The sequence below is a fragment of the Drosophila arizonae genome, chromosome 5 (genome assembly GCF_054131065.1).
Source record: "Drosophila arizonae isolate 15081-1271.41 chromosome 5, UAZ_ARI_1.0, whole genome shotgun sequence".
NCBI lineage: Eukaryota > Metazoa > Arthropoda > Insecta > Diptera > Drosophilidae > Drosophila > Drosophila arizonae.
Window position 1 is genome coordinate 22,159,559 of NC_142925.1, and position 25,375 is coordinate 22,184,933.

Below are 25,375 nucleotides of genomic sequence, written 5' to 3' on the forward strand. Positions count from 1 at the left end.
GTCAGTCAGTCAGTCAGTCAGTCAGTAAGGCAGTAAGTGCTTCGCTCTGCCAGGGCACACATAAATTCAATTTGATGAAATTAGTTTGTGTGCGGTGAAGTGTGGCGCACTGAGCGATGTTTTATGTTGTCTTAAATTGTTTACTGAATGGAAAATGGAAAATGCTATGCCGTAGGGTAAGGTATACACTGCATGTGTGTGCGTATGTATGTGTATGTGAGTGTATGCCTGCATGTGACACACGCTCAAGTGCTACTCCATTATGGCAATATAAAACAACTCAGGTTGTTGATAGAGCAATCAGCGTATCGAAAGAGTCACGAATGCATATCGATAATATTGACAAAGTGACATCTATTGGCCACTAAAGATTGTCAACAAAATATCCATTTGCTTATTAATTACAATTAATCATAATATATATTACCTAGAAAGGTATTTTCTGAATAAAAGAGCTTAGTCTTTGAATCCGTCAAATCAAATCCGCGAATTGCTTAACTTTCGATGCCTTGAATTGCCCATCTTTGCTTTTCATGATTATGATTTTATTGTTATTTGATTTTATTGCATATTAGCCTCTGAATTCTCCCTTCTTATTTTATTATTTATTTATTATTTTATTATTTTGGCTCTTAGATCATATTCGAGCAAACCATTAAATGGCACGATGAAATCTTGTAAATGCCTGTGCCATACTGAAATCAACTTTATCTATCATGCTAGTGATTTCGTAATCTTTTCTTAGCTCCTTATTCGCACTTCTTTTTCAACCTCTTTTCTTTTCGGTCTTTAATTATTTATTGTAGTATTTTAAAGTATTAAATTGTTATTTAAAATTAAATCTTAGATTTTTGTCAGGTTTTAAAGTTTATTGTTGATTCGAAACTCAATAAAATGATACTCTTATAAAGAATTTTATGTTTCCATATATTTATTTTGCATATATTTAGCTGGCCAATCGAAGAAACAAGAATGCCCTTTTATTATATTATTGCAATTATTTTCTCTACATTAATGAACATCTATTCAAAAACATCTTTAATTCGTTTACTCATTCCACACATTTTCACTCCATACTCCGCTCATTCATTTCAGTTAATTCAGTTTGCTTATGACACAGTAAAGTTTTAAAGTAATTTTCATATTGTGAACTTCTTCAGCTATATTTATTCACTGCATCCTTAGCAGCTAATATGCAATTTAAAAATGCATATATTGCCAATAGTACTTCAATATATTCCCTTGATATTGTTTGGATTTCGAATTTAATGGCAGCTCTTTTGTGGCCACAGATTCTGTCTACTTTCCAAGCTGTTAGCCTGCGCATTTTGGCCACATTTGTGCAAAGTGCAGACTGTCAGTTGCCAAATTTGCCTGCTCTGAGTTTTTTTGCTTGACTGCACAACAACAACAACAACAACAACAACAAGAATAGCAATAGCAGCAACAGCAGCATTCACAAAAAAAGGGCACTGCCTTGCTGTCATTGACAAAATCAAAACAATAAGTTTGTTGTTTTTTTTTTTTTTCAAAAGAACCAACGAACCGTATGCGAATCTATGCATGCTCCCTTCTCTCTCTCTCACACACAACTGGCTCGTTATGCAATATGCTTAAACACTCTTCAGAGCTTTGCCTGGACACAATTCAGGTCTTGCAACGACAACTTTTTACATACATATCTTTCAATGCACTGTATAGTCTATGGTCCATGGAGTAAAGGGTATTTCGATTTGATGTCGTGACATGAGACCTGACCGTTTTCAAGCATGTATACAAATATTTATTTAAATATACTATATATTTTTACTTAAATATATTTACTTCATTCGCGATTAAGGTTCGACTAAGCGTTCTCGGTTGTATGTCCATTCATCTGCTTTACCATTCGATTGGTACTTCATCCATCAATCGACAATATTGACATATTGACATCATAGCGATATAGTCAGTAATCCAATATAGTCTGTTAACTATGCTGACAATTAAAACAACTGCCGAAAACATGTTCATTAGCTAGACTTAACAGCAACAGTTATTTGCACTTTTATTGCTCACTGCAGCAATAATCTAACTGGAAAAGTTCCCAATTGTTTGACTAATTTTCAGAAAATAAGTTCAATCCCAAAACCTTTAAGTTTGAGCTGTGAATGAAAAGATATAAGTAGTTATATCAATAGGTACTTTAATAAGCCAGTATAACTTGCTTATCAAATATGCAAGCTCATTGAAAACTGATTAGTTGACTTCGGAGTACTCAATTGTTATTTGATAGCCAGTTTTATTTTGGCATGAACGGAATCGATTTCATAGAGATTCCATTTACAAGTCACATCATTTAACAATATTTACGTAGCGCACTGTTTGGCTAACTGGCACTAATTGTTGCACATTTTGTGACCACGTCACATGACATAGAATACAAAAAAAGAAAGAAACAAACAAATAAACAAACAATATCAACAGCAACTAGCAACGCTCCAATTTATTGCTGAGCCTTGAAAAGTTTTTGCTAAATCTGCATATTTGACAGGCGGTCAACAGGTTAAAATAATTTTTGCATATCTGCAAATTTTTGTATTTAAAAAAAAAAATTTTTTTTCATATTTGTATTTGTTATTGTTTGTTTTGTGACATTTGGCCCAAAACTTCTGGTACAACATTTTGACATTTCCAAAGAAGTTAAATAATTGTTCGAGCTCTGGCCGAGCATTGTCTAATGTGTCTGTCTGTGTGTCTACATAACTTTAGAGCTGTTTAACAACATTTGCTAACATCAGTTTGACAAGAAGTTGATTTCAAAATGCTGCATAAATATTTGGAAGGCAGGCAAAGAGTTTTTGCCGATTTGAATATAATTAAATATTTATTTAAATAGTTTTTAGGCATTCATGCATTGCAAATTGTATTTATTACAAATATTATTTATTTTAATTAATTTATTTTATTTAATAAATGAGGTAGAGCAAATTAAAAAAAAAAATAATAATAATAATTTGTTAGATTGTAAAATTTACTAACTTACATTAAATTAATTTATGCATATTTATTAAAAAAAATTAAATTCAATCAAATAAATCAAATTCATTTAAGAAATATTCAATTAAATATAAATTATAAATTATAAATTATCCAATTAATTAAATTAAATTTATTTAATAAAACTTAAATTAAAAAATAAATTACATTAATTATGTATATTGTATATTGTGCATATATTTTAAATTGTCATAACACTTTCTTATATTAATTTATTAAAGTTATTATAAATTAAAAATTTAAAAAAAAGCTGAATCTAGTCATCGATTTATTCTCATACGAAGATTCTGTTAAGAGACTACCATAAGAAATAATCTCTGATCTATAATCATTTGGCCTGTGCAGGCTACAAATATTTAATCTGCCACCCTTAAGTTTCCATAGACATGAATTTAATTTCACAGTCTTTAAAGAGTTTGTCAATGCCGTGAGAATCTGATGCGAAGCTGTTATCGAATCGACTATATTACATTATATGTAGAATATTAAAGCGAACATGACGCAAAGACTTTCCACGGGGATATAAACATGCGAGGGTTTGCACATGCACACACACACACATACACAGTATGCATATATGTAAATTGTGTGTATGTAGAACATATTTCGCCAAGAGTAACATATTTAAAGCTAAATAGACCATTAAATCATTGAAAAGAGAAAAATTCCATTCAAATATACCTCCATATACAGAGAATCTAGCTCTCCTCTATATATATCGAATTATTGGCATATACCTGAAGCTGCTTGTTACCTTGTTTACTGAATTCTGTTGACCCACCTACCGCATAGTTATAGCTGAGCTATTTGACCTGAACCTGGTCCTGCAAATTGTTTGTTCTTTTTATTTCCTTTTCTGTTACTCTTATATTTGACAACTACGATGCTTTTATTGGGCAGCACACACACAAAATTTATGCACCTTGATGTGCGATGGCAAATTATGTACACTTCATTTCGTGCAGCATACGATGGGAGCAGGAGCAGCAACAAAAAAAAAAAAAAATAGAGAGAAAGAAAAAGAAAACAGAAGAGAAATAAGAAAAACTGGCCATATATTTCACACCAGCCTCAGAGTAGTTCTTATGTGTGTGTGTGTGTGGGTGTGGGTGTGTTGGGGAGTCCTGGGGTCAGTTTGTTATTTACCTAACGCTGTGGACGTGCAAAAAGCTGTGTGTGTGAGTGTATACGTGTGCGTGTGGGGGGTGGAGCTGTGTGACAGGGTCGGGGAGGGGAGTCTGCTTGGTGACTAGTAAACTCGACAAATTCGACACAAATGCGAAAATGCGACAAGATTTATGCTAAAGTAATAAATATAAATGTGGTTTTGAGTAGAAAATAGAATTATAGCAATACACGTCCACTATTCACACACACACACTCACACACACACGCCGACAAAGGTGCGTATACGTAATATGGCATAGGAGGGCGGCTGCTGTGGTTGCTGCTCCGGCTGCTGCAGTAAATCATTGTGGTTGGCCTGGCAATTTATTGTAACGCTTCGCCTCCATTGCGGCCCCGCCCATCATTTTGGCCATATGTTACGGCAGCGTAAATATTAAAATAACTTCAAGAACTGGCAAACACTTTGGCCGGACCCTGCGACGGGACACGTGGACATTGAGGCGCCGCAATAAATCAAATGCATAACACGACCAACGGAGCGTATACGTAATCTATTTAAAAATCGACAATTTCTTGCTGTTTTCCTTTTGTGTTAGCAAATCAAATTGCAGCTAACAGCATGCAAAATGTTTATACATACATACATACATATATATATAGAGCGAGTGCATAGAGGGACATTCTCATTTTACATTTTTATTTTGTAATATTTTCCAATCACTGTGAGTGCGAGAGGGAGCGGGCATGCGGTGGCACGCCCACTCTTCATTTCGACAATCGCAACGACTGAGTGCCCCGAAATATGCAGCATTTGCAGCTTTTAGTCGAATTTATGGTTATTTGTGTTGCACTCTTAATGCTATTGAACTTGTGCTTAACAAATGGCATCGAGTCCAGCGCCCAACTGCCTCGCGCTCCTCCTGCTCCTGCTCCTGCTCCTGCTCCTGCTCCTGCTCCACCTGCGACTCGCCTGGTTACACTCTATGCAAACTCCATTTAGACGATGAAATAAACGTTTGGCGTTGCCTCCTGCCATCGCTCTGGCACTTTAGCAATCCCTTTGTGTGCCTCGTTTTATTTTTTGCTGTCTCTCTCTGCCTCTCTCTTTCTTTTTTGGCTATCTTTCAAAACATTTGCAGAGCTACATTTTGTGTATTGCATTTCAATATGCGTTTTTGATATGCGTTCGCAAATTGGAAATACCGACAGGCAACAATGCTGCAAAGAGACAGAAATGTGAGAGAGAGATAGAGACAGAGAGAGAGAGACAGAGTCAAATGGCAAGTGCCATTGCAGTTTTGTGCTGAAAGTTAAGATCAACAAAGTAAAGTTACTTAATAGTCCGTTTTTATGTTGACAGCATATCAACAAATAACAAATAATATTCACTGCTGACAAAGTCAGAACACTCGAATATGAAAGGATAAGAACTCCTTTGTGTATTTAGTGGATTATTGTCTCTGGAACTGTTTTGGACACTAAGATACGAGCTGATCTTAACTGCAACCTCAAGAACCTGAAGCAAGTGTTTGGGTTAAATCATCTTCAGGCAGCTTGAGATTCGCTTTTAGTATGTCAGAAAAAAAAGTCGACACAGAGAGCTAAAATGAGTTGATTGTGGATTTTTGAATATTTTCTCACAAAATAAATGAAAAGTATATGTTTTTTAAACCGCATTAAATGTAGTTTAATTAATGAACTTGCTTAATTCATGAAATAAATATTTGTTATATATACAATTTGTTAACTATGACTGCACTATAGGTACTTCAAGAACCGATCTCCTCTTGTTCGCTTTGCCCCCCTGCTAAGTTATTACGAAATGATTATTTAAGCCAGCATGATTTATTTCTTTAATTATACATTAAAGATGATGATAATAATACTAACTTAAAGATTAAAGCACTGAATATTAAGCCACTGGCCTTAAGCCAGCGTGATATATGTATCAAATAAGACTACAAAAAATACATATTGTATATACGTGGTTAAATTGCTGCAGAGCTAATAATATATATAATCGAATATTTATTTTTTTAAATATTTTTCCCTCATTCGCCTTTCAAATTATTTGCTCAACCTCATTATATGCTTTCGTGTCTTTCAATTGCGACTCAATTAGGCACAACGCATTGTGTTTGCTCGCAGTCAATTAATGAGTTCTAATTGCAAATCGTTAAAAATGCATGTGCTTCTATTATCTTCTGAGCAGACACGCGCTCCTTGTCATCTTTGATCTGATTTGGGCGCTAATTAAAACCCATATGCGCCAGCTAACTGACAATAATTAGCACACAAGCGCACGCAAACAAACACACAATTAAAACTGCATAAATATGCAAGAATGTGCATGTCAGCTCAGCTTGAGCAAAGGTCGACCTCCAGCGCTCTCTATCCCTCTCTCTCTCTCTCTCGCACTCTTCAATTTATCATTGTGTATGCGTTTTTGTGCGTATTAGGCAAGCGTTATCAACTCTGATATACCTGCACCACATTTATTTATTTATACATATTTCCATATATTTATTATATCTATGCTAGATACGCGAGTTTTTATTGAGAATAGGAGATTGAGATTAATTAATATAAAATAGAAAGATAAAATTAACAATTATTTATATTTATAAAAAAAAAAAATTTAATAAAAAAAAAAAATACACCAATTAGATACATGTTTCTACTCTTTATCTAAGTCTTATCCGAAAAAGTGTTCTAACAAATAAATGTGATAAAGCACATATATATCTTAAAAATTTAGTACGCAATTAATAGCAAAATTTTATGAGTAAGTATTTGAAAAGAAAAAAATATTCTCTTTAAAAAAATAATTCCGTTAAATTAAAATAATTAAATTAAAATAACCCTTCCACCTCATAAACATTCGCTGAATGGAGTCGCTGGTAAGGGTATAGAAAAGTAGTGCGCATTATAATGTCAGCACTGTGGCAAAGGCCAAACACTAGTGCAAACACACACACACACACACAAACACACCCGCTACGCACAGCAAATAAAGTGAAACCATAATTGTTGTACTTGGCAACTCGACTTGCCTCGTTTTGTGTTTGGGTTATAAAATATGAATAATGCCAGTTGGTTGGCTGGCTGGGTGGATGGATCTGCTGGTAATATGATGTGCGTATTTGCTAAGCCCATTATATTTGTTGCTGCCACACCCCCTGCCCATGCATCCCCCGCCCCCCTCATTCACGCTGCTCGCACTAATTTGGTTTAATTTGCAGTCGGTGGGTGGGCGAGCATTTGTTGGGCCCGGATTCAGCAGATTTTGTGGTAGTTTGTCAGGGGAGCATAGGCGGGCATTATTTTTAATGAAATGATGCGCGGGCTCGTAACTGCAAATTGGCCTCGGTGACCCGAGCGCAAGTGACAGTTGTCCATAAAGTGTAAATGCGATGACTGCCTCCACATCTCTGCGAGCTGCCGAGCTGTCGACAAAGTTATTTGCATTTCAGTTAGTTTGCTTGGCACTTAAATGTTTCGTTGCGTTCGTTGCCACGTGGGCGTAATTAAACACTAAAAGATGAATTTTAACTGGGAGCCTGGCCACTTGTTCTTGGCTGATAAAAAGATTTGCCAACTAAGCGTAGCTCATCAAAATCTAATTGCACTTTTATGCGGCAGAGCTAGATTTGCACAAGTCACATTAAATGCAATTAAGTAGTCAGCTACATAAAAAAATAAAATAACATACAAATACAAATATTTACCTACATTTATTTAACAACCTGACTAAAATATAATTATTATGAACTATACAAAGCAAAGCAAAACAAACAAATAAATATAATAAATATTAAATCTTGCCAAGTATTTAAACATTTCCATTAACTACGACAATTTAATCCACTTATTATAGTTTCAACAATTTGGTGAAATTAATTGAATTGCATTCATTACTGTGGCAGTGCATGAAAAGTCATTTAAATAAATATGAATTAAAATAAAATCGATATCAGCGACCTGCCATGAAAATAAAAAATACAAAAACAAAAATTGGCAAATTGTTCAACCTTAATTACTTAATGGCTTAAAAATGAGCTTATTGAAGGTGCAGTCCGTTAACTTGCGTTAAGTTCCGTTCGGTTTGAATGACCTCATCCCCCTGCCCAGGACAGTCTCAGCTGTAAGTAAACGCACAGCATCTGTGCAAAAGTGCTTGTTGTGAACAGAATTTAATTTTTAATTTACATGCTCTTCGGCACTTGCAGGCATGGAAATTGCGTAGGAATTTTGCAATCTTTTATATACGACATTTTAATGCTCTGTCGATAAATCAAATAAACAACTTTAAAGGAGATGCCTCGTTAGTTTTTAATAAAAATTCAACTTCAAGAATGCGAAATCAATATACATATAATAAATATTGTATATTTGGTATTCATTTATGAAAACATTTCTTTTTTTTCCCCTTAGTGCATTGATTATTTGATTTAAAAATAGTTTTTTTAAGGCATATTGTTAATTAATATTTTGCATACAAATCTTAATTTTTTGTTAGTGCGAATATAAATAATTAATATTTTATTTAACAAAAAACGTTTTTACTTAACGGCTATCACTCTGCATGTCATCCCTTCATTCAGGTCCTCATTGCATGCACTATAAATATGCATGATTACAACAAAAGAATTTAAGGCCCGCATACTGTACGCTGTAATACATATAAATGTAAATAAATATAAATACGTATACACAGACATACACACACGAATGTATATTCTATATGTATTGTAATGAAATCCCTTTAAATGTTTATGAAAAATTCATGACGCGTGCAAATGGCGCGAAAACAAGTTGTCTGCATGTGTGTGGGTGTGTGTGTCTGTGTGAACAACATTGGCCAATGCACTGGGCTGCTTACACAACTGGCCAACGTTGCCACCCAGTTGGTCTGGGTGAAAATGACGGCGCCAAGCTTGCCAGACACGCAGCATTGCATGCAAAATATGTTATGAAAAGAATGCAGGCAATGCATTGTATTGTTGTTGTTGCTGCTGCTGTTGCTGTTGCTGTTGCTGTCTGTACACGTGCACCAGCAGCAGCAGGCTCTGTGCTGGGCTGTTCCCCATAAATGGCCAAGAAGCATGGAGTCGCCACGCTTTGCACGTGATCACAAAAATGAATCCATTTGTTTGTTTGTTAACTCATTTTACTTCAATTATTCCACAAACAAAAAGTATTCGAATTGCTAATAAATAATAATAAAAAAACGTTTTGGCAACCCTAGCCGCAAAAATAGCGTAAAAGTGGAAAACATGTTGCACACTTATGTGAGCGAGCGCGTCAGAGCAGAGTATGAGTGTGTGAGTGCGAGTGAGAGAGCGGGAGAGCAAGAGGGAAACGGGCTAACCGGTTATATAACTTTTGACCGTTTCAATACTAATGAGGCTGTCAAGTGTTTTGCATAAAAAAGCATCAAAAGTGCTTTTTGGGCAGCGCGCGCCCGAACGTTTTTTTATGTTAATGGGCGAGGCGCACGCAAGTAGCACACAAACACAAGCAAACAAACACACACACCCACATGCGGGACACGCACAAGAGTAAATGGAACTAGGCGGCGTTTGTAGTGCAAGTCAATTTTTCGATAATTTGAAAAGTTTATTTAATACAAAACGTGATTCAATTACAAAACTGACCAAAAAATACACACGCACTGCGAAGTGGCTCTCTCTGTGTGTGTGTGTGTGTGTGCGGCGTGTTTGACTGTGAGAGCAAGTGGGACAGAGTTTGCCCTTTTGCCATCTCCATGTAACGTTATAACTGCTGTCGATTCGTTTTGTTCCTGTTGTTCGCTGCCAAAACTATTTTTTTTTTTTTTTTTGTATTTGCTTGTAAAGCTCAATTTTGTTGTTGCCTTTGTTCGTGTCGTTCAATGGCGCTTTGTTAATGTAACGGAAATGTAGCAGCAGCAGCAGCGGAGACAGCTGTTGGTATGTGTGTGCTACTGCGTGTGTGTGTGTGTGTGTGTGAGGCAGCAGCAATCAACGGATGTGGCGCACGCTGTGATTGTGGTCAACGCCATCTTTTATTGAGCGAGTGACTTTTTATCGTGCTCACTAACCACAACACCTGGACCAGAATTAATCAAAAACAACAACAACAAAATTGAAGGGAATATATATATATTGTTTTGTTAGGTTTTCTTATGTCATTACATAATTGAAAATTGATATTTAAATTAAATTATTTTAATTTACGCCACAACAGCTCGTAATATTGTTTTAATTAAAAGTTCATTTTTCATTCAAATTTTTTTCATATATGACTTTAATTGCTTTTGGAAAGCCTATTAATTGGCATAGTAATATAATAAATAGATATGTATTCATGAATACTGTAATGTGAATGAGCATAAAATGTTGAACAACAAACTTTAGCTATAAATATTATAATTTTAAGACAATTTGAAACGGGCATTAAAATTAACATATTTTTTACATATTATATATGTTTTCAAACAATAAAATGTTTTTATTTTATAAATATAGTATATAAATATGTTTATTAATTACTTGATAATTTAAATTATAAATTATATTCAATGTATCAATTATTATATGTATATGCATCCTTAGCTTTTATATTAACTTGATATATTAATATGGCTGTACTAAATATGATTTATTAGGTGTGCATATATTATGAATAATTTAGAAAATAATAATATGTATATATTAATTATTAGAAATGAATTTATTATTAATGAATATGTTTGATAAAATTTAAATAAAAATAAGTTTTCTTTAACAGCTTGCGGCTGCTGAACATATTCATCTCAATCCTACAAATATTTTTGTCATATTCTATTCTATTTGATTGAGTATCTATCCTGCATGTGTATGCGGAAGTGAGTCATCCTGTAAGCTCTGCACCTGTAGAGATCGGTGAGTCCATAGCTATGAAAGGTAACACTCAAGTATAATCAATTTATTTAAATTTGTTTGCTGAAAAGTATGCTACATATTTTGCTCTAATTGCATTGCCATGGCTAATAGAATAAGTCACAGTAATACTAACTGCTAGTTATTAAGGATGCAAATATTGGTAATAGAATAATTTACTCGCACAACAGTTGTCGGCAGCACCTTGTCTACCTGTTTGTGCCCCAACAGGTAATTCAAAGTGTTGACTAACTTTTTAGATTCGTGCTAGCTGCTGAGTTTGTTGCTTTTTTTCTTTTTCGTCTTCTCCTGTGCTTTTTGTCAACTTTGCCGCATAACCAATGAATTTTTATGCAAATTGCAATCGCCTTGCAGCTGACAACGTGCCACATTCAACTTTTTGCGTCATCTTTCAGCAAGAAGAAAAGGCGAGACCGAGGCCCCAAGGCGTTGCCCATAAATCTTTGAGCAGCTAGCACCACTTGAGTATATATATATGTGTGTGTGTGTAGGTAAGTTGTTTACCTTGTTAACTTTGTGTAGGCGGGGCTGATTCAGTCGGGGGTTGGCTTGTTGAAAAATACTCGCACTTGGCAATCAGTCGGCATTTGCATAATTTGACAATTGTTTTCAAATTGCAATAACAATTTTAGCTTAATTGTTTTGCACACGCCAACAAATATTCGCGGTGCTTTAATTTCCATTCATTTTATTAGTGCGCCAAAAGTTTCTCGAATTGTTTGTGATTGTCTTTTAAGAGGAGGGGGAGGGGGAGGAGTGGAAGGGCGCTGAAGCTGACACACACAGAAAACTTTTTCAATTCAATTGTAATATAAATATTTTACAAATAATTGCTGTCATTTCCACGCAAATAAAAAACTGGTAAAAAGTTTCTATTTTATATAGCTTTTTTTTAATGGCCACAATTTGCTGCGTTTAGTGGGCGTTTAAGAGGGGCGGTGGGGCATCGGGGCATCGGGGCATTGGGTGGTTGGCTGTAGATGAACCGCAGCTGTTGCTCAATTAAAATGCATGACTATTGTCAAGTCAAATTACTAAGAGGGTGGCAGCGACCCAATTGGCATTCGAGGGCCTCCGGCATGGAGTAGAACAATTGAAATTGCACTGGGGTTGCTGCAGCATGATTGGGGGAAGTAACGTTTTTTTTTTTCCTTTATTTTTATTTTATTTTTTCTGCTGTGATTGAGATTGAGCCCTGCTATATGTAAGTTTTTTTCACAAAAGTTTCGGGGGCTTTAAGTTATCCACTCAGCAAAAGAACTTTGCATAAGCAACAGCTGCGCGCATCCAAATTCATAGCAGGCAGTTGCAACTGTCAGAAAGTTCTTATTCCTTTTTTCTGATGTAAGCCACAGGCAACAAAGCTGGGGATATACCAACGTAATATGGCACATATGTATGGGGTACACACTATCAGGATATATGCAGCGAGCAGCTGACAAATCCAGACCGAAACTTAGAGGCATATAGCCTCTACTTATATAAGTTAGACTTTTATTCGAAGCGAACAACTTATTCAAAGTATTAGGCATATAATTTTAAATATGATTTATATAAATTTGTAATTTTTCTTGAATTTTTGTTTTCAATTCAGAATCATCATTTTTTTACATTTATAAACAATTTTATTTAAATAGTTTAAAGCAAGGACCTCTATATTTATAGAGAATAGTTCAACTTCATCAAATGTTTACAAATAGAGAAGCACGACTAAGTAGGGCAGAGTATTTCTAACTAGTGCACTCACTCCCTTGTCTCAGTTACATACATATATCAAGGACTAACTGTTGTTGAGCCAACTTAAATGCAAGTTGGCAGCTAGAAGCGAATGCGCCCAGAGTTATGCTACTACAACAACAACAACAACCGGAGTAGCTAGAATTTATAATGACTTGGCAAAATGATTTGCAATTAAAATGTGAGCATACACAAAATAGCATTTTGCATCTGTGAACAAAAATCAAAGTCATGCGACGTTTTTGGCCATAAGCTCTAAATTTGCATAACCACATGGCAGAGCCAAGTGAAGGGCGGAAGGGGGCGGGCCAAGACTACTACAGCTGCTGCTGCTGCTGCTGCATAGACTGTATAGACTGTACGTAATTAAAATGCTGCAAAATTATACATTAAATGGCCAAAACTTGGCAACATCCGACGGCCAAACAATGGCCCCGAAACAGCTGCCAGCGCGTTGCACCTGGACAAGGCCAATGCATTGGCCAACAGCAACAGCAATGGCAACAGCAACGGCAACAACAACAACAACAACAACAAGAACAGCCACAGGAAGACAACGTCGAGTGCTTGGCCGGGCTTGGCTAACCAAGCCAACGAGCAACTTCCTGTTTTACAGTTTTAAGCTGCCGGTAAACTCATACATACTCACACACGCACACTCATACACGCGTGCACACACACGCACACGCCTGACTTCGCTTGTGCATGCTTATGCATATTCACGTCAGTGATGAACCATCTTACTTCATTTTGAATGACAGCTGCTAGAAGAGAGAGTCCATTGGCTTCCTTCTTATATATATGCATAAAAGAAAATACAATATTTTATCAATAATATCTTGTAAATTCTCATAGATTTTAAGGTGAGAAGAAATATAACGAAATAGTATACAACAAGTTTTTGTTAGAAAATTTAAATTAATTAAAAAATTATAGAAATCTTTGTAAAAAAAAAGAACAGAGAATTGAAAATTTTATATTAAAAATATAATAGATTTTATATTATTATTATTATTATTTTTTTTTTTTTTTTTTTTTTTTTTTTTTTTTTTTTTTTTTTGTGTATTGTAACCAAGCTTATATGTTTCAATATTATTTTATGAAAAATACTGATGATGATAGAAAAGAAAGCCATATAATTTTAATGTTAAATACTAATAATATATATAAATATTTATGATATAATTATAATAATATATACATTTATTATTACATGAATATATTTGTATATTATATTAAAAAGTTATATATTTAGTATATGTTTACCTTTTACTGTTACGAGATATTTTTAATTAAATATTAATTTTAAATAACATATATTGTACATGTTCTAATAAAACAATAATAATAATAATAAAACGAGTACTAAGAATATTTAATATTATTTCCATACCATTTTCAATTCCCTACTGCTTTCACCACACACTAAATCTTGGTAATTTGTTCAGCTAGGCACGCACGCATCTCTATTAAGTACGCGCACACACTCTCTCATGCACACAGCTACAAGCACACACACACAGACACACACGCCCAAACGGAGGTTGCATAAATTTTGCGCAATGCGTTTCGTGTTGCCAACTCGGAACTGTAAAGCTTTTTGGTAAATGTTACGAAAATGTTTGCCGTGCAGCCGTCTAAAATGGCAAGCGATGCCACAAAATCAGGTTTTTGGGTTAAACGCCAACGTTTTTGTTGACATTCAAATTTGCATAGCCAAAATTTAGCGAGGACGAGAGACGAAATGTTGTGCTGCTGTCATATTTGATGTGCTCAAACCGAATGCGGAAGTGAGCGCACAGTGTGTGTGTGTGCATGTCTGTGTATGTGTGTGTGTGTGTGTGTTTAACTGCATTTAAATTTGTTTTAATTACAGCCCGATTGCACATTGTTGCAGCTCGTAGCGCTCAGCTGGCAGCGACTTATAAAATATTCAGCATATTTTTAAGTGCTCGGGCGCGAAAAACGCGCTGATCCTAAAAGTATGCAATGGATATTGCTGAGCGAATAATAGGAGTGAAAGAAAAAGTACAACAAAAGGAAGAGAACAAAATGAAAATGGAACCAAGTCGCTTTTGGTCACTTTGCACAAATATGCCAAAGAAAATTGCAAAATGCCTTTGCACATTTTTGCAGCTCCTCCAGCCCAGCCCAGCCCAGCCCAGCCCAGCCCAGCCCAGTTCAGTCCACCGCCAACTCGCAGTGTGCCGCCGAACCGCAACATAAACAGCTGTTTCCGCTAAGTGTAGCTGCCGGAAATGACAATGGCCTGTGTGTAGTTGCTTCCTTGATGGCAATGGCAATGGCATGCCGGACAACTGGACACGTTTGGCCAGTGTACACTGGGCAACTTCAACAGCAGTTTGCTGGCATCGTCAAGGCAACAAACTACAGAAACAACAACAACTATAACAAAGACGTGAAGCATAAGGACATTGGCATTTTCTCCTTCTTCTTCTTTGCCGACACTGTGCAAAGTGGTGTCAAATGTCAAAGGCACTCGCCTGAATTGTCAAGTAGCTTTTCACACAATTTTTACCTTAAAACAAAAAAATAAATAAAAATAAAAATGTGAATTTACAGGTTTACTAGTAAGAAGATTTATATATTTATAGATTATGTATATTAAATATTTCTTTAAAATTTTTTTACAATTTAAAAATTATTGTCATTTATATAATTGTAGCTAAAGTTGCAGCAATATTTAAATGTAACGGTTTGATAAGAATATACAAAGAACTTTATTAGGTAGTCATTAAAGTAGGGTTTTTGTCCTATTTCTGTCTAGATTTAGCCAAAATCATTTTGGATGGAATAGCCAGAAATTGAAGCAAACTACGCACAAGCTCTAGTCTGTAGGAGTACTCGAATAATTATAAATATTAATGTACATAAGCTATTTAGTCTTATCTATCATATATTTTCTCGAGCAGCGTAATAAATTAATCTGTTCGTATATCTCTTTGTATGTCTCCCTGTCTATCACATCGTCTGTCTCTCTGTCTGTCTGCCTAAGTAAAGGGTCGAGAAATAACTAGAGAGGATCATTTCAGTTGTCTTATTGAATGCAACAGTGTTCAGTTCATACTTATATTTGAGTAGAACGAAGCTAGAGTGCTCACAGCAGCAGAGAGTGTTCCCATTGGTCACTCACAGCTCGACTGCAACCTCGATCTCTACCTGTTGCCAGGCTCAACATTTGAGCGACTTAGTGTTTGAGGAGAAGTCGCCCTATATAAAGGGCAGCAAGTTCAGCATTTCTTCAGTCGTCCTAACCTGTTGGAGGTCAGTCGTTAGGTGCGGTCCAGTGCAGGGTAGAGCAGTGCAGTAGAGTCATGTGAAGTGGATGATCGTTCGACTAAGCATTAAAGACTTCGAGACGAAATACTTAGAAGAAATACTAGAAGAAAATAGGAAAATAGAGGCAATATACGTAAGAAAATACCTAAAGAAAATGCTTACATGTATGAAAATGTGTTTACAACTACATATATAAGCTTTTATAATTATAAATTATATTCTAATTTAACACGTTGTTATTAATGTAATTGTAGCTGAAGCTGTAAAAAATTTTAATAATGCTTCTTCGAAAAAACAGTGTAAAAAGAGGAAATTGTTTACAAGCTAGTTTATAAAAATATCTTAAAATAATAATAGACTTACCAATAAGACCAATAAGACGAAATTGTTTAAAAGCTAGTTTATAAAACTATCTTAAAATAATTATAGACTTACCAATAAATATGTTATTTATTTTATTTTCGTTTATGATTAAATAAAGTATATTTTTGCATTCGCCTTAAGCTTATCAGCTGGAAGTTATTATTATACCGCATAACCAAATGTTTAAAGAAATGCATACATTACTAACTAAAGCTGAATTAGGTGCTTAGCAATCGGCTGAAATTCAATGAATTTGTAGTTATGGCTAACTACTTCGAAAAGACAGAAAGAGAGAGAGAGAGAGAGAGAGTGAGTAAGACTCTTATTCAATCGGTGATCGCATTGCGTATGGTGTATAATGCGAGTCGATCGAGAGAACTGTTTGTTTATAATGAACACATCAACAAGTAAGAAAACACCAGAAGCAACAGTAGCGACAGCGGCAGACGCAACAAGTTGCCCCAGTTGCGGGTGGCACAGACGGCCCTAAGACCTTGCCGCCACCCCCAAAAGCCGGCCGTCTAATTTTAACAACGAAAATCAAGCGAAAACAGTTTCTATATGTAAGTAAACGCGCAACAATATCTAAAATGTTGGCCCTTTGGCTCAACCAGAGCGAGAGAGAGAAAGAGAGAGGGAGAGCAAACAAAATAAATAATGAAACCATTTCGAAACTTGACGAAGAATCTGCAGAAAGTTTTCGTTCTCGTTTTCGAAAATAGCATTTAGAATATTGAAGGAATTAGTTTTGAAGACTGTGTCAGTCGCTGCCCAAACGCGAGGCGACGCGCTGCGACGTCCGAGCGAGCCGAACCAACCCAACTATATAAAAATAAATCGCGTCTAAGAAAAAATCAACAAATAAGAAAAAAAAAAAGAAACAAGAAAAAAAATAAATAGCAATCGGTGCCAAAAATTTCAAAATTAGAGTCGAATAACGTAATGTGTGTGTGTGGCTGTGTGCCGCTTGTTGTGTTGTAAATAAATGAGACAAATGTTAATGCAAATCTATAGCGAAGCCATATAGATAATACTAGATAAAACTCGGAAAACATGTCCACAATCAATCCCGGGCGCAAGAACAGCGCCCAAATAGAGGTTATGCAGAAGGCTGGCTGGAAGATCGATGAGAATGAGAAAGGTGAAGCGAAAAGCAAAAAAATGTCAACACTATGATAACTCTCTCTCTCTCTTTCTCTCTCTTTCACTCTGTCGTACAGCCTGTTATATAGATATAGAGGAGGATGACGATGCGGATGCCAATGATAAACTGGATGAATCGCAGCGCGTTTACTCCCGCTGGTCCGAACTGCCGAATCTGATATTGGAGGAAATTTTCACGTATCTCTCGCCCAAAGAGCGCTACTACGCCAGTCTGGTAAGTGGACTCCCGCTGCTGTCATCGCTCAATCACTGACTGCCTCCTCAGGTTTGCCGGCAATGGTACAGCGCCTTCTATTTGCCCACCGTGTGGAACAACTTCGTGGTCGACGATCGCACGCTCACGCGACCCAAGTACAATTACTACTCGGGCTGGCAATATTGCCTGGACCATATGCGCACACAGAACTGCTTGGCTCGCATCGGCAAGCACCTGAGAGGCATCGAGTTCCGGCCCTGGCATAGCTTCAATAACATCTATCAGTTTATGACGATGTTGTCGTGGAGCATAGACAAGGTAAACAGGCGTAGAACTCGGGCTGGACTCTGAACGAAAATGTAATATGAATCTGTGGTGTAGTGAAATTTCTCAAATCAGAAAAGACTTCTCGGTAGTTGAATAGTTCATTTAGAAAGCTAGGCCCAAGTCTCGTTTATTTGATTTAGATTAAGTCGCATAACTTATAATAATGAATCCTTCATCTGCAGGGCCTAGAGCAGCATCCGCAATCCGAATTGATTGGCATGGGCCAGCGCATACGATCGCTGGTCTATCACTTCCCCTGCAACATGTCGCAGCCCAACGATCCCGAGGGCATCAAGCTGTTCGGCACCGGCGGCCAGCTGCTGAAGGGCCTCAAGGAGCTGATGCTGCGCCTACCCGATCTGCACACACTGAAGCTCATTGACTTTGTGCTGGAGCGCTTCGAGGCGAACCATTTGCTGGACGAGGTCGTCTGCAGCTGCTGCACCAAAATGCGCGTGCTCAACCTGGTGAATGTGACGACAATGCATTGCCCCATCATGCATGTGGGCCTGTTTCTCAATTTGCGCGAGCTCACGATATCGCCGCAGAACATCGACGACGACGTCTTGTCCCTGTTGGCCGACACCAAGCTGCGCCACCTGCACTTGCTGCAAAATTGCTATACGCCCAACCATTTGAGTATCAGCGCCTGCGGCGTCAAGGCCTGGCGCAGTCTGAAGGCCACGAATCCTCGGCTGAGGGTTCATCTGCGCGTCGAGAATATGGTGGATGGCGATGTGGTGCTCCAGCCAGAGGCACCGGTGCACAGCATCACCTATTGGGCACCACAGGCGCGCATCCGCACCGAACTGCTCCTCCGCATGGTGGACCACTACAAGAATACCTTGGCCGTCTACGGCCATGAGCTCCTGCCACGCTTCAGCAGCCCGAAACCCTTCGACAGTCGCGTCGACAGTGTGCTCTTGTTGATGTGCAGGCAGTGCTTCAATCTGGATACATTGGTATTTATAAATACTTAATCTGTATATACTATATTTACTAACTGATAGACTGGGAATGTAGGCCTTAGCAGCAAATGCTAATAAGATTTTGGTCACAAAAGTTTAAAATCTATTTAAAATATCGGGTTTGATTCGTTTTATTTACGTGATTGATTAGCAAATACGATATGATTAACAAATATGCGCAAACGTAGTAGTTTTCTTTTTATTTATTTTTTAAATTATTTTTTATTTATTTATACATTTTTTAAAATTTTATTTATTGTTTTTTTTTTTATATATTATTCAATATTTTTTGTACATATTATTTAATAATAATACATACATATTTATTTTAATTTGTATAGATTTTGATTTATTTTTTAAATTATTTTTTATTTATTTATATATTTTTTTAAATTGTATTTATTGTTTTTTTTTCTTTTTATTTATTTATTTTTTTTTTATTTATTTATTTATTTTATTTTTTTTTTTTTTTTTTTTACATATTTAATAATAATACATATTTATTTTAATTTATATAGATTTTAAATAGAAATCAAGTAATCAACATAATAAATAAGAACTTCAGGACTTAAGCTAATTTTAAGTACTTCATTGAGACTCCAGAAGCTATTAGCTTTACTTGCTTAGCGGACGAATTTTCGCCTTTAAATTTAAGAGGGAACGTATTACACAAACAAAGTCTTACCTACTTGAATACATGTACACTTGCCATTTTGTCACCTCTCTCACGCTCACTCTCTTCCTCTCTTTCTCTCTGAACCAGGTCATACGCGAAAAGGTATCCACATCGACTCTGCTGCTGCTAGCACGCACAGCCAAGAATCTACAGAAGCTGCACGTACGGCGCTTCGCTGTCATCTTACGGTGCGACTGGCCGCGGCATCCGGAGTGGAGCGACGAGTTCCACTTGTGGCTGAGGCGCAACTCGCGCTCCTATGAGGCGGTCGAACGTGAAATCTCACAGATCTTGGGCTATAAATGGAGTTTGCTCAGCGATCGCGACTTCAAACAGCTGACGGTGAATGTTAGGGCGGGTGCGTAAAACCACGCCCTCTCACAAATGAGAAAAAATAAATAAAAAACCTGCAACTTGTGATAAACGGTGTAGAGCTTTATTAGCTGATAACAATTTGAGAAAAAGAAAAAAAAAACGAATAAACCAAATATTTACAAAATCAATTTTCAGCCTATTTTTTCTAGCCTACGGGGAAAAACATAGACGAGTTGCTAATTTTTGGAGAAATTGACTTTTGCACATTCATCGTCAATCTAAGCTTGACATGCTTATAAGAGAGCTGTTGGCATTTAACTGCGCTCAGTTTACATTAGCAGCTCGACGAAATATGAAAGTCTTGGCAATTATTTTCACATTCATGGGCCTTTGGATGGCCCCACTGGAAGCGACGCCAATTATCAGCATTGGCCTGCCTGTGCCCATAGCAATTTCGACGCCGTACTATGGATATTCGTCGCCGTATTACTATAGCGGTCCTTATTACCATCATCATCATCATCACCATCATTCATCGCCCTATAGCAGCTATCGTCATTATTCGCCCTACGATCACGATTTCTCAGGAATCTATTGGTGAATCGCTTAGCCCGAGCAAAAACTGTCAAAACTAGTCGAATAAATTTGCAAAATTTGATTTAATTTATTTTAAGAACATTGAATTGCGTTTTATTTGAGTCTTCAAATTCGGGCTATTTATGTGTGTGTTTGGATGTGTGTGTAAAAATTGTTTAAAGAATTCGCGTGGAAAGGTTGAAAACAAACAACATGAACAAAACAAAATAAACAAATACGTTTATGGCTGAATATCGCTTGTTGATACTCAAACATTTAATAGATTAATAATATATATTGCCAGACGAATTTATATATTATATATAAACATGGAAAGAATGGGAAATTGATTAGCCTATGTAAATCTGAAATATTGAAACCTATAGCAATAGCCAAATAATATATTATAATAATATAATAATATATAATAATATAATATTAGAAAATTTATTATATTCATGTAAATTTGAAATCTACTTAGATTGAATACTGTAACTTGTCTATATATAATAGTTAAACTGCAACTAAAGCTTATATTTAATGGATGACAGATGATAGAAATCATATACATAAATAATACATTAAGAATATGAATTTACAATAATTACTTTACACATTGTGATTAGGTTTAAGGTAAAACTAAAACCTTTAGAGCAGATGTCAAATCAGCTCTCGATCTCGCATTCCCTCAACCTTTAAGAATATAATTTCTCCGAATAAACTCGTTAGCTTTGCGAAACTACACCTATAAGCTTAGTTTGCAACCATCTAAAATGAGCTTTTGAAACTTTGTGGAGCTTTGCGTAGGCCAAGCTTTTCGCATTCGCAGCTCTGCTCGAGCTTTAGCACAGCTACGCAGCAGACTGAACTTTTAGCACAAAAAGCTGACGCTTAGCAAAGCCCACGCCCACTTCGCTGCCGCAACGACCTTGAGGAGGCGGCAACAACAATCAATGCAGTCGCTTGCATTGCACTGGCCAACATTCAATGTCAATGTCGTCCAAGCTTTTGCTTTTGCATACTCTCAGGCGGCACATTACGTATACGCCAGCAAGCCTACCAAATAACCAATTATATAGTGAAATAGAAAATATATGAATCAAAGAAAACTATATGTGACTATAGAGCTGTGCTCGCTACTATCAAATGAGAAACTGAGCAATTTCTAATACGCTCACGAGCAGCTTGCCGAAAGACAAAAGTAAAAAAAGATTCCTCTTGGACGACCAGAGCAAACTGTTGCTGTTTGTTTGGTGAGGCGCCCAGTTTCGTGGTTGACAGTGAAGGCGCCGCATGCCAAATTTTGATCATGACCGCGTAGAAAATAAATACAGCTATTTACACTAAATAAAAATATATGTATATATGTATATATTTGAGTGTATTTGAGTGGTGCCAAACCAAACAAACAATCAAAAAACGTCCGTTTCAATTAAATGAGTACAAAAATTGTGTAATCCATCCGCCACGCAATGAATAAGACCATACTGCACTGGAGCTACTTGAACTTCAAAGATGTGCCCATGGACTTGTTCTTGTATGAGGACCTCGAGGAGGTCTACTTGAAAGAGAACTATATATCTGCAATACCCAAATGGCTGCTGAATATAACCACACTCAAGTTCATCCACTTGGCTGGCAACAACCTGAGCGAGCTGCCAGTGGACATATATATGCTGGAGAATCTGGAGTTCCTGGATGTGTCCAACAATGAGCTCAGAGAGCTGCCCAAGACACTGGGCTTGCTGCTGCGCCTCCAGCAGCTGAACGTCAGCGGCAATCAGCTGACCGAACTGCCTGTGGGTAAGCGAACCACGCCGCCTGGCCTTGACCGCGTTCACACTGTAGATGCCCACTGTCTTCCTCAGAGCTAAACACCTTGCGCAATTTGGAGCAGCTGAATATAGCCAAAAATCAATTCCGTCGTTTGCCCATACAGCTGAGCGAATGCGTGCGCCTCAACGAGCTGAACGTGAGCGACAACGAGGCGCTGCTGCATCTGCCCGAGCGCATTGCCAATCTTCCCATGCTGCAATCCCTCCACGCCGATCGTAAATATATAATTGAAAGATTGATATAATTCTACTCACTCTCTCTCTCACTCTCTCCCACTCTCTCCCACTCTCTTCTTTGTCTGTTGCAGGCTGCGCTCTTATTTATCTGCCGGCAGCGCTCTCCAAGTTCATGAACCATGTGCGCATCTTTCACAACACCTCAGTCAACTATATCCCCATGATCTACGAGCGTTTCTATCAGAATTTCTACGATAACAGACAGAAAGTGACGCCCATGTGAGTGCTATCAATAACTATTATTTTAAATAACCCTTGTATTTTAAATATTCTTATGAAAAGACTAATTTTGAGTCTGAAAAGTTTTTAAACACTTGTATCTATATTTATATTTATTTTTCAAGTGTTTATGCCTATCAATAAATTAAAATCAAACTTTTTCATTTTATATATTTTACAATATATATTTATCTTTAAATTGAATCAAATTAAAACTTCTAAGTGCATTTTAGAGATTAATTTACAATCAATTTAATACATACACTATATTATTAATATAGGCCACGAATATTGGCCACATATGTTCTGTTAACTTTAAATCTATTTTCGATTGAGTAAGTTGAGAATCTGAACAGAATTGAGAATATAACCTGTTGCAGCTCCAACGCGGAGAAAAAAATATATAATATTTTATTATATATTTTTTGTGCCCTGAGTTGGAATCTTGGACAAATTTTAAATATAATATATTTTATATATATATTTTAGTGCATTTATCCCTATCATTGGATCAAATCAGAACTGCAAATGATTTTTAGAATTCTAGTTAAGTCAATTTTTACATATATGTATATATATGCATATCTACATATATATGTACATAATATATAGCAAATTTACATATTATATAGAATTTTATTTTTCATTTAATTTTATTATTATTATTTTTTTCCCCACTTTGACAATTAAGATCTTTCATTAATGAACGATCTCTCTTCTGCAGCCCCATCGCAAAGAAAGGATTTTTCTGGGTACGGGAATTGGAGACAAACAAACTTCTGCTGCTCCCAGTGGGCACACGCAAGATTTATGCCGTGCCCTCGGCGGAGAATCAGGTCACACTCTACGACGATTGCTTGCATGCGCTGCAGACGCTGAATCGCCACGTGCCTGTCTATGAGAATGCTGCACTGCATCGCATGCTGCCCGAGCCGTACATGAGTGGTCACATCAACAATGGACCCATTGCCCGCTGCACCACCACCAACTGCTCCAGTTGCCTCTATACAACCTACTACTTTATGGTCGTCAAACGGTAAGACCAACGATGGCCGCCATTGTTCTTTAGAGATTCGTTTAGCGCTGTGCGTAAAACAAAATGAGATGAAACCGGTTTCAGTTTTAGAGATATCGCGACTGGGATTCAATAGAACTACAAGAAACTTGCTTAAGCTAGAAATTCCTATTGTGTTTACTTTATGTGAGGCAAAAATCTATCATGACATATTATAAATGTATTAAGGATAGTATAGCCTAGCTGTGGTTCGTAAGGTATTGTAAAATTAAATGTATGCAACTGATAAATTGTGGTATATATTTAATTTTTTTAACATTAACAAGTTCTATCACAAAACTTGAATATTCTAATATGATGAGCAGGTATTTTTTTAAGTCTTTCAAAATTGAAATTTAATTTAATCTAGATTTATGTTTATATGTGAAATAGTTTATAGGAAGTTAATCATAAATACCCCTCTTTTTCTCCTGTTCTCTGGTTGATTTCACTCTGCACCTATGAATAAGCATTTGTTTATATACATATTTAAATAATCAATTTAATACTTTTTACTAATCAACATTAATACTTAATGATATTATTTACTTTTTCATCTTATTTAATATTATCTTACTTGTACTTATGATAATCGAAAGTGTAATGGAATCCCTAGACAGAATTTTAGCCCAATAACATCTAGTTTATGTAGAATGGATTGAATTCTTAATGATACCTATAATACTAATAATAAGTTAGTGGGGATAGATTATCGCGAATCGATTGTATATGTAATTTGATAACATTATAGTTGATCATAGAATTAAGACAAGATCGAAAACCCCTCTCGATTCCTTCTCAAACCCCATTCGGAATGCAAGTGCCTAAAAATTCCTTTCGTAGAGTTGACTTAGGCAACAGAATTTTCAAGTTTTAATCACTTACCTGTCCATTCGTCTGTTTCAACATTCTGATTTCTCCACTTTATATACAGTATATATATATATAAACATTTCAATTCTTTCGTTTCTTTGCAGACGTGGCAGCGCCTCGAAGCAATTATTCACTTGCAATTTTTGCACACAGTACTGCGCACTGCAATGGCTCTCGGGCAATATGAAGAAATATTATCAAGTCGACTGGAAAGTTTGCGACGATGACGATCTCGATGATGATGATGATAATAATGGTGATAATGACAAGACAAGACAGAGTTAAGTGGGGCTGGCGTGAACGTCACGAATGTTTGTACAACAAATTAGCATTGCTTTAATTAGACCTTAGTTTTATAATTGTTACTCAAATGCCTAAGCTTTGATTGAGTGCTCATTAAAGTGTCTATCCCTAGCCAGCGGGCAACCAGCGCCTACCACATATG

At 36.3% G+C, this 25,375-nt stretch overlaps 2 protein-coding genes across 2 annotated transcripts; both read left to right on the forward strand.

Moving 5' to 3' along the window:
- The first annotated feature begins 17,228 nt into the window (after window positions 1–17,228).
- LOC108617504 (uncharacterized) lies at window positions 17,229–20,812 on the forward strand. The gene is made up of 5 exons (XM_018013317.2): window positions 17,229–17,631; window positions 17,711–17,868; window positions 17,920–18,168; window positions 18,360–19,139; window positions 19,909–20,812. Exons 1-5 carry the CDS (start codon window positions 17,544–17,546, stop codon window positions 20,185–20,187), a joined length of 1,554 nt encoding a protein of 517 aa, XP_017868806.1. The 5' UTR covers window positions 17,229–17,543; the 3' UTR covers window positions 20,188–20,812.
- An 861-nt stretch (window positions 20,813–21,673) lies between these two features.
- Window positions 21,674–25,373, forward strand: LOC108617484 (uncharacterized). The gene is made up of 5 exons (XM_018013296.2): window positions 21,674–22,515; window positions 22,581–22,763; window positions 22,856–23,003; window positions 23,728–24,039; window positions 25,035–25,373. Exons 1-5 carry the CDS (start codon window positions 22,185–22,187, stop codon window positions 25,213–25,215), a joined length of 1,155 nt encoding a protein of 384 aa, XP_017868785.1. The 5' UTR covers window positions 21,674–22,184; the 3' UTR covers window positions 25,216–25,373.
- The last annotated feature ends 2 nt before the right edge of the window (window positions 25,374–25,375 follow it).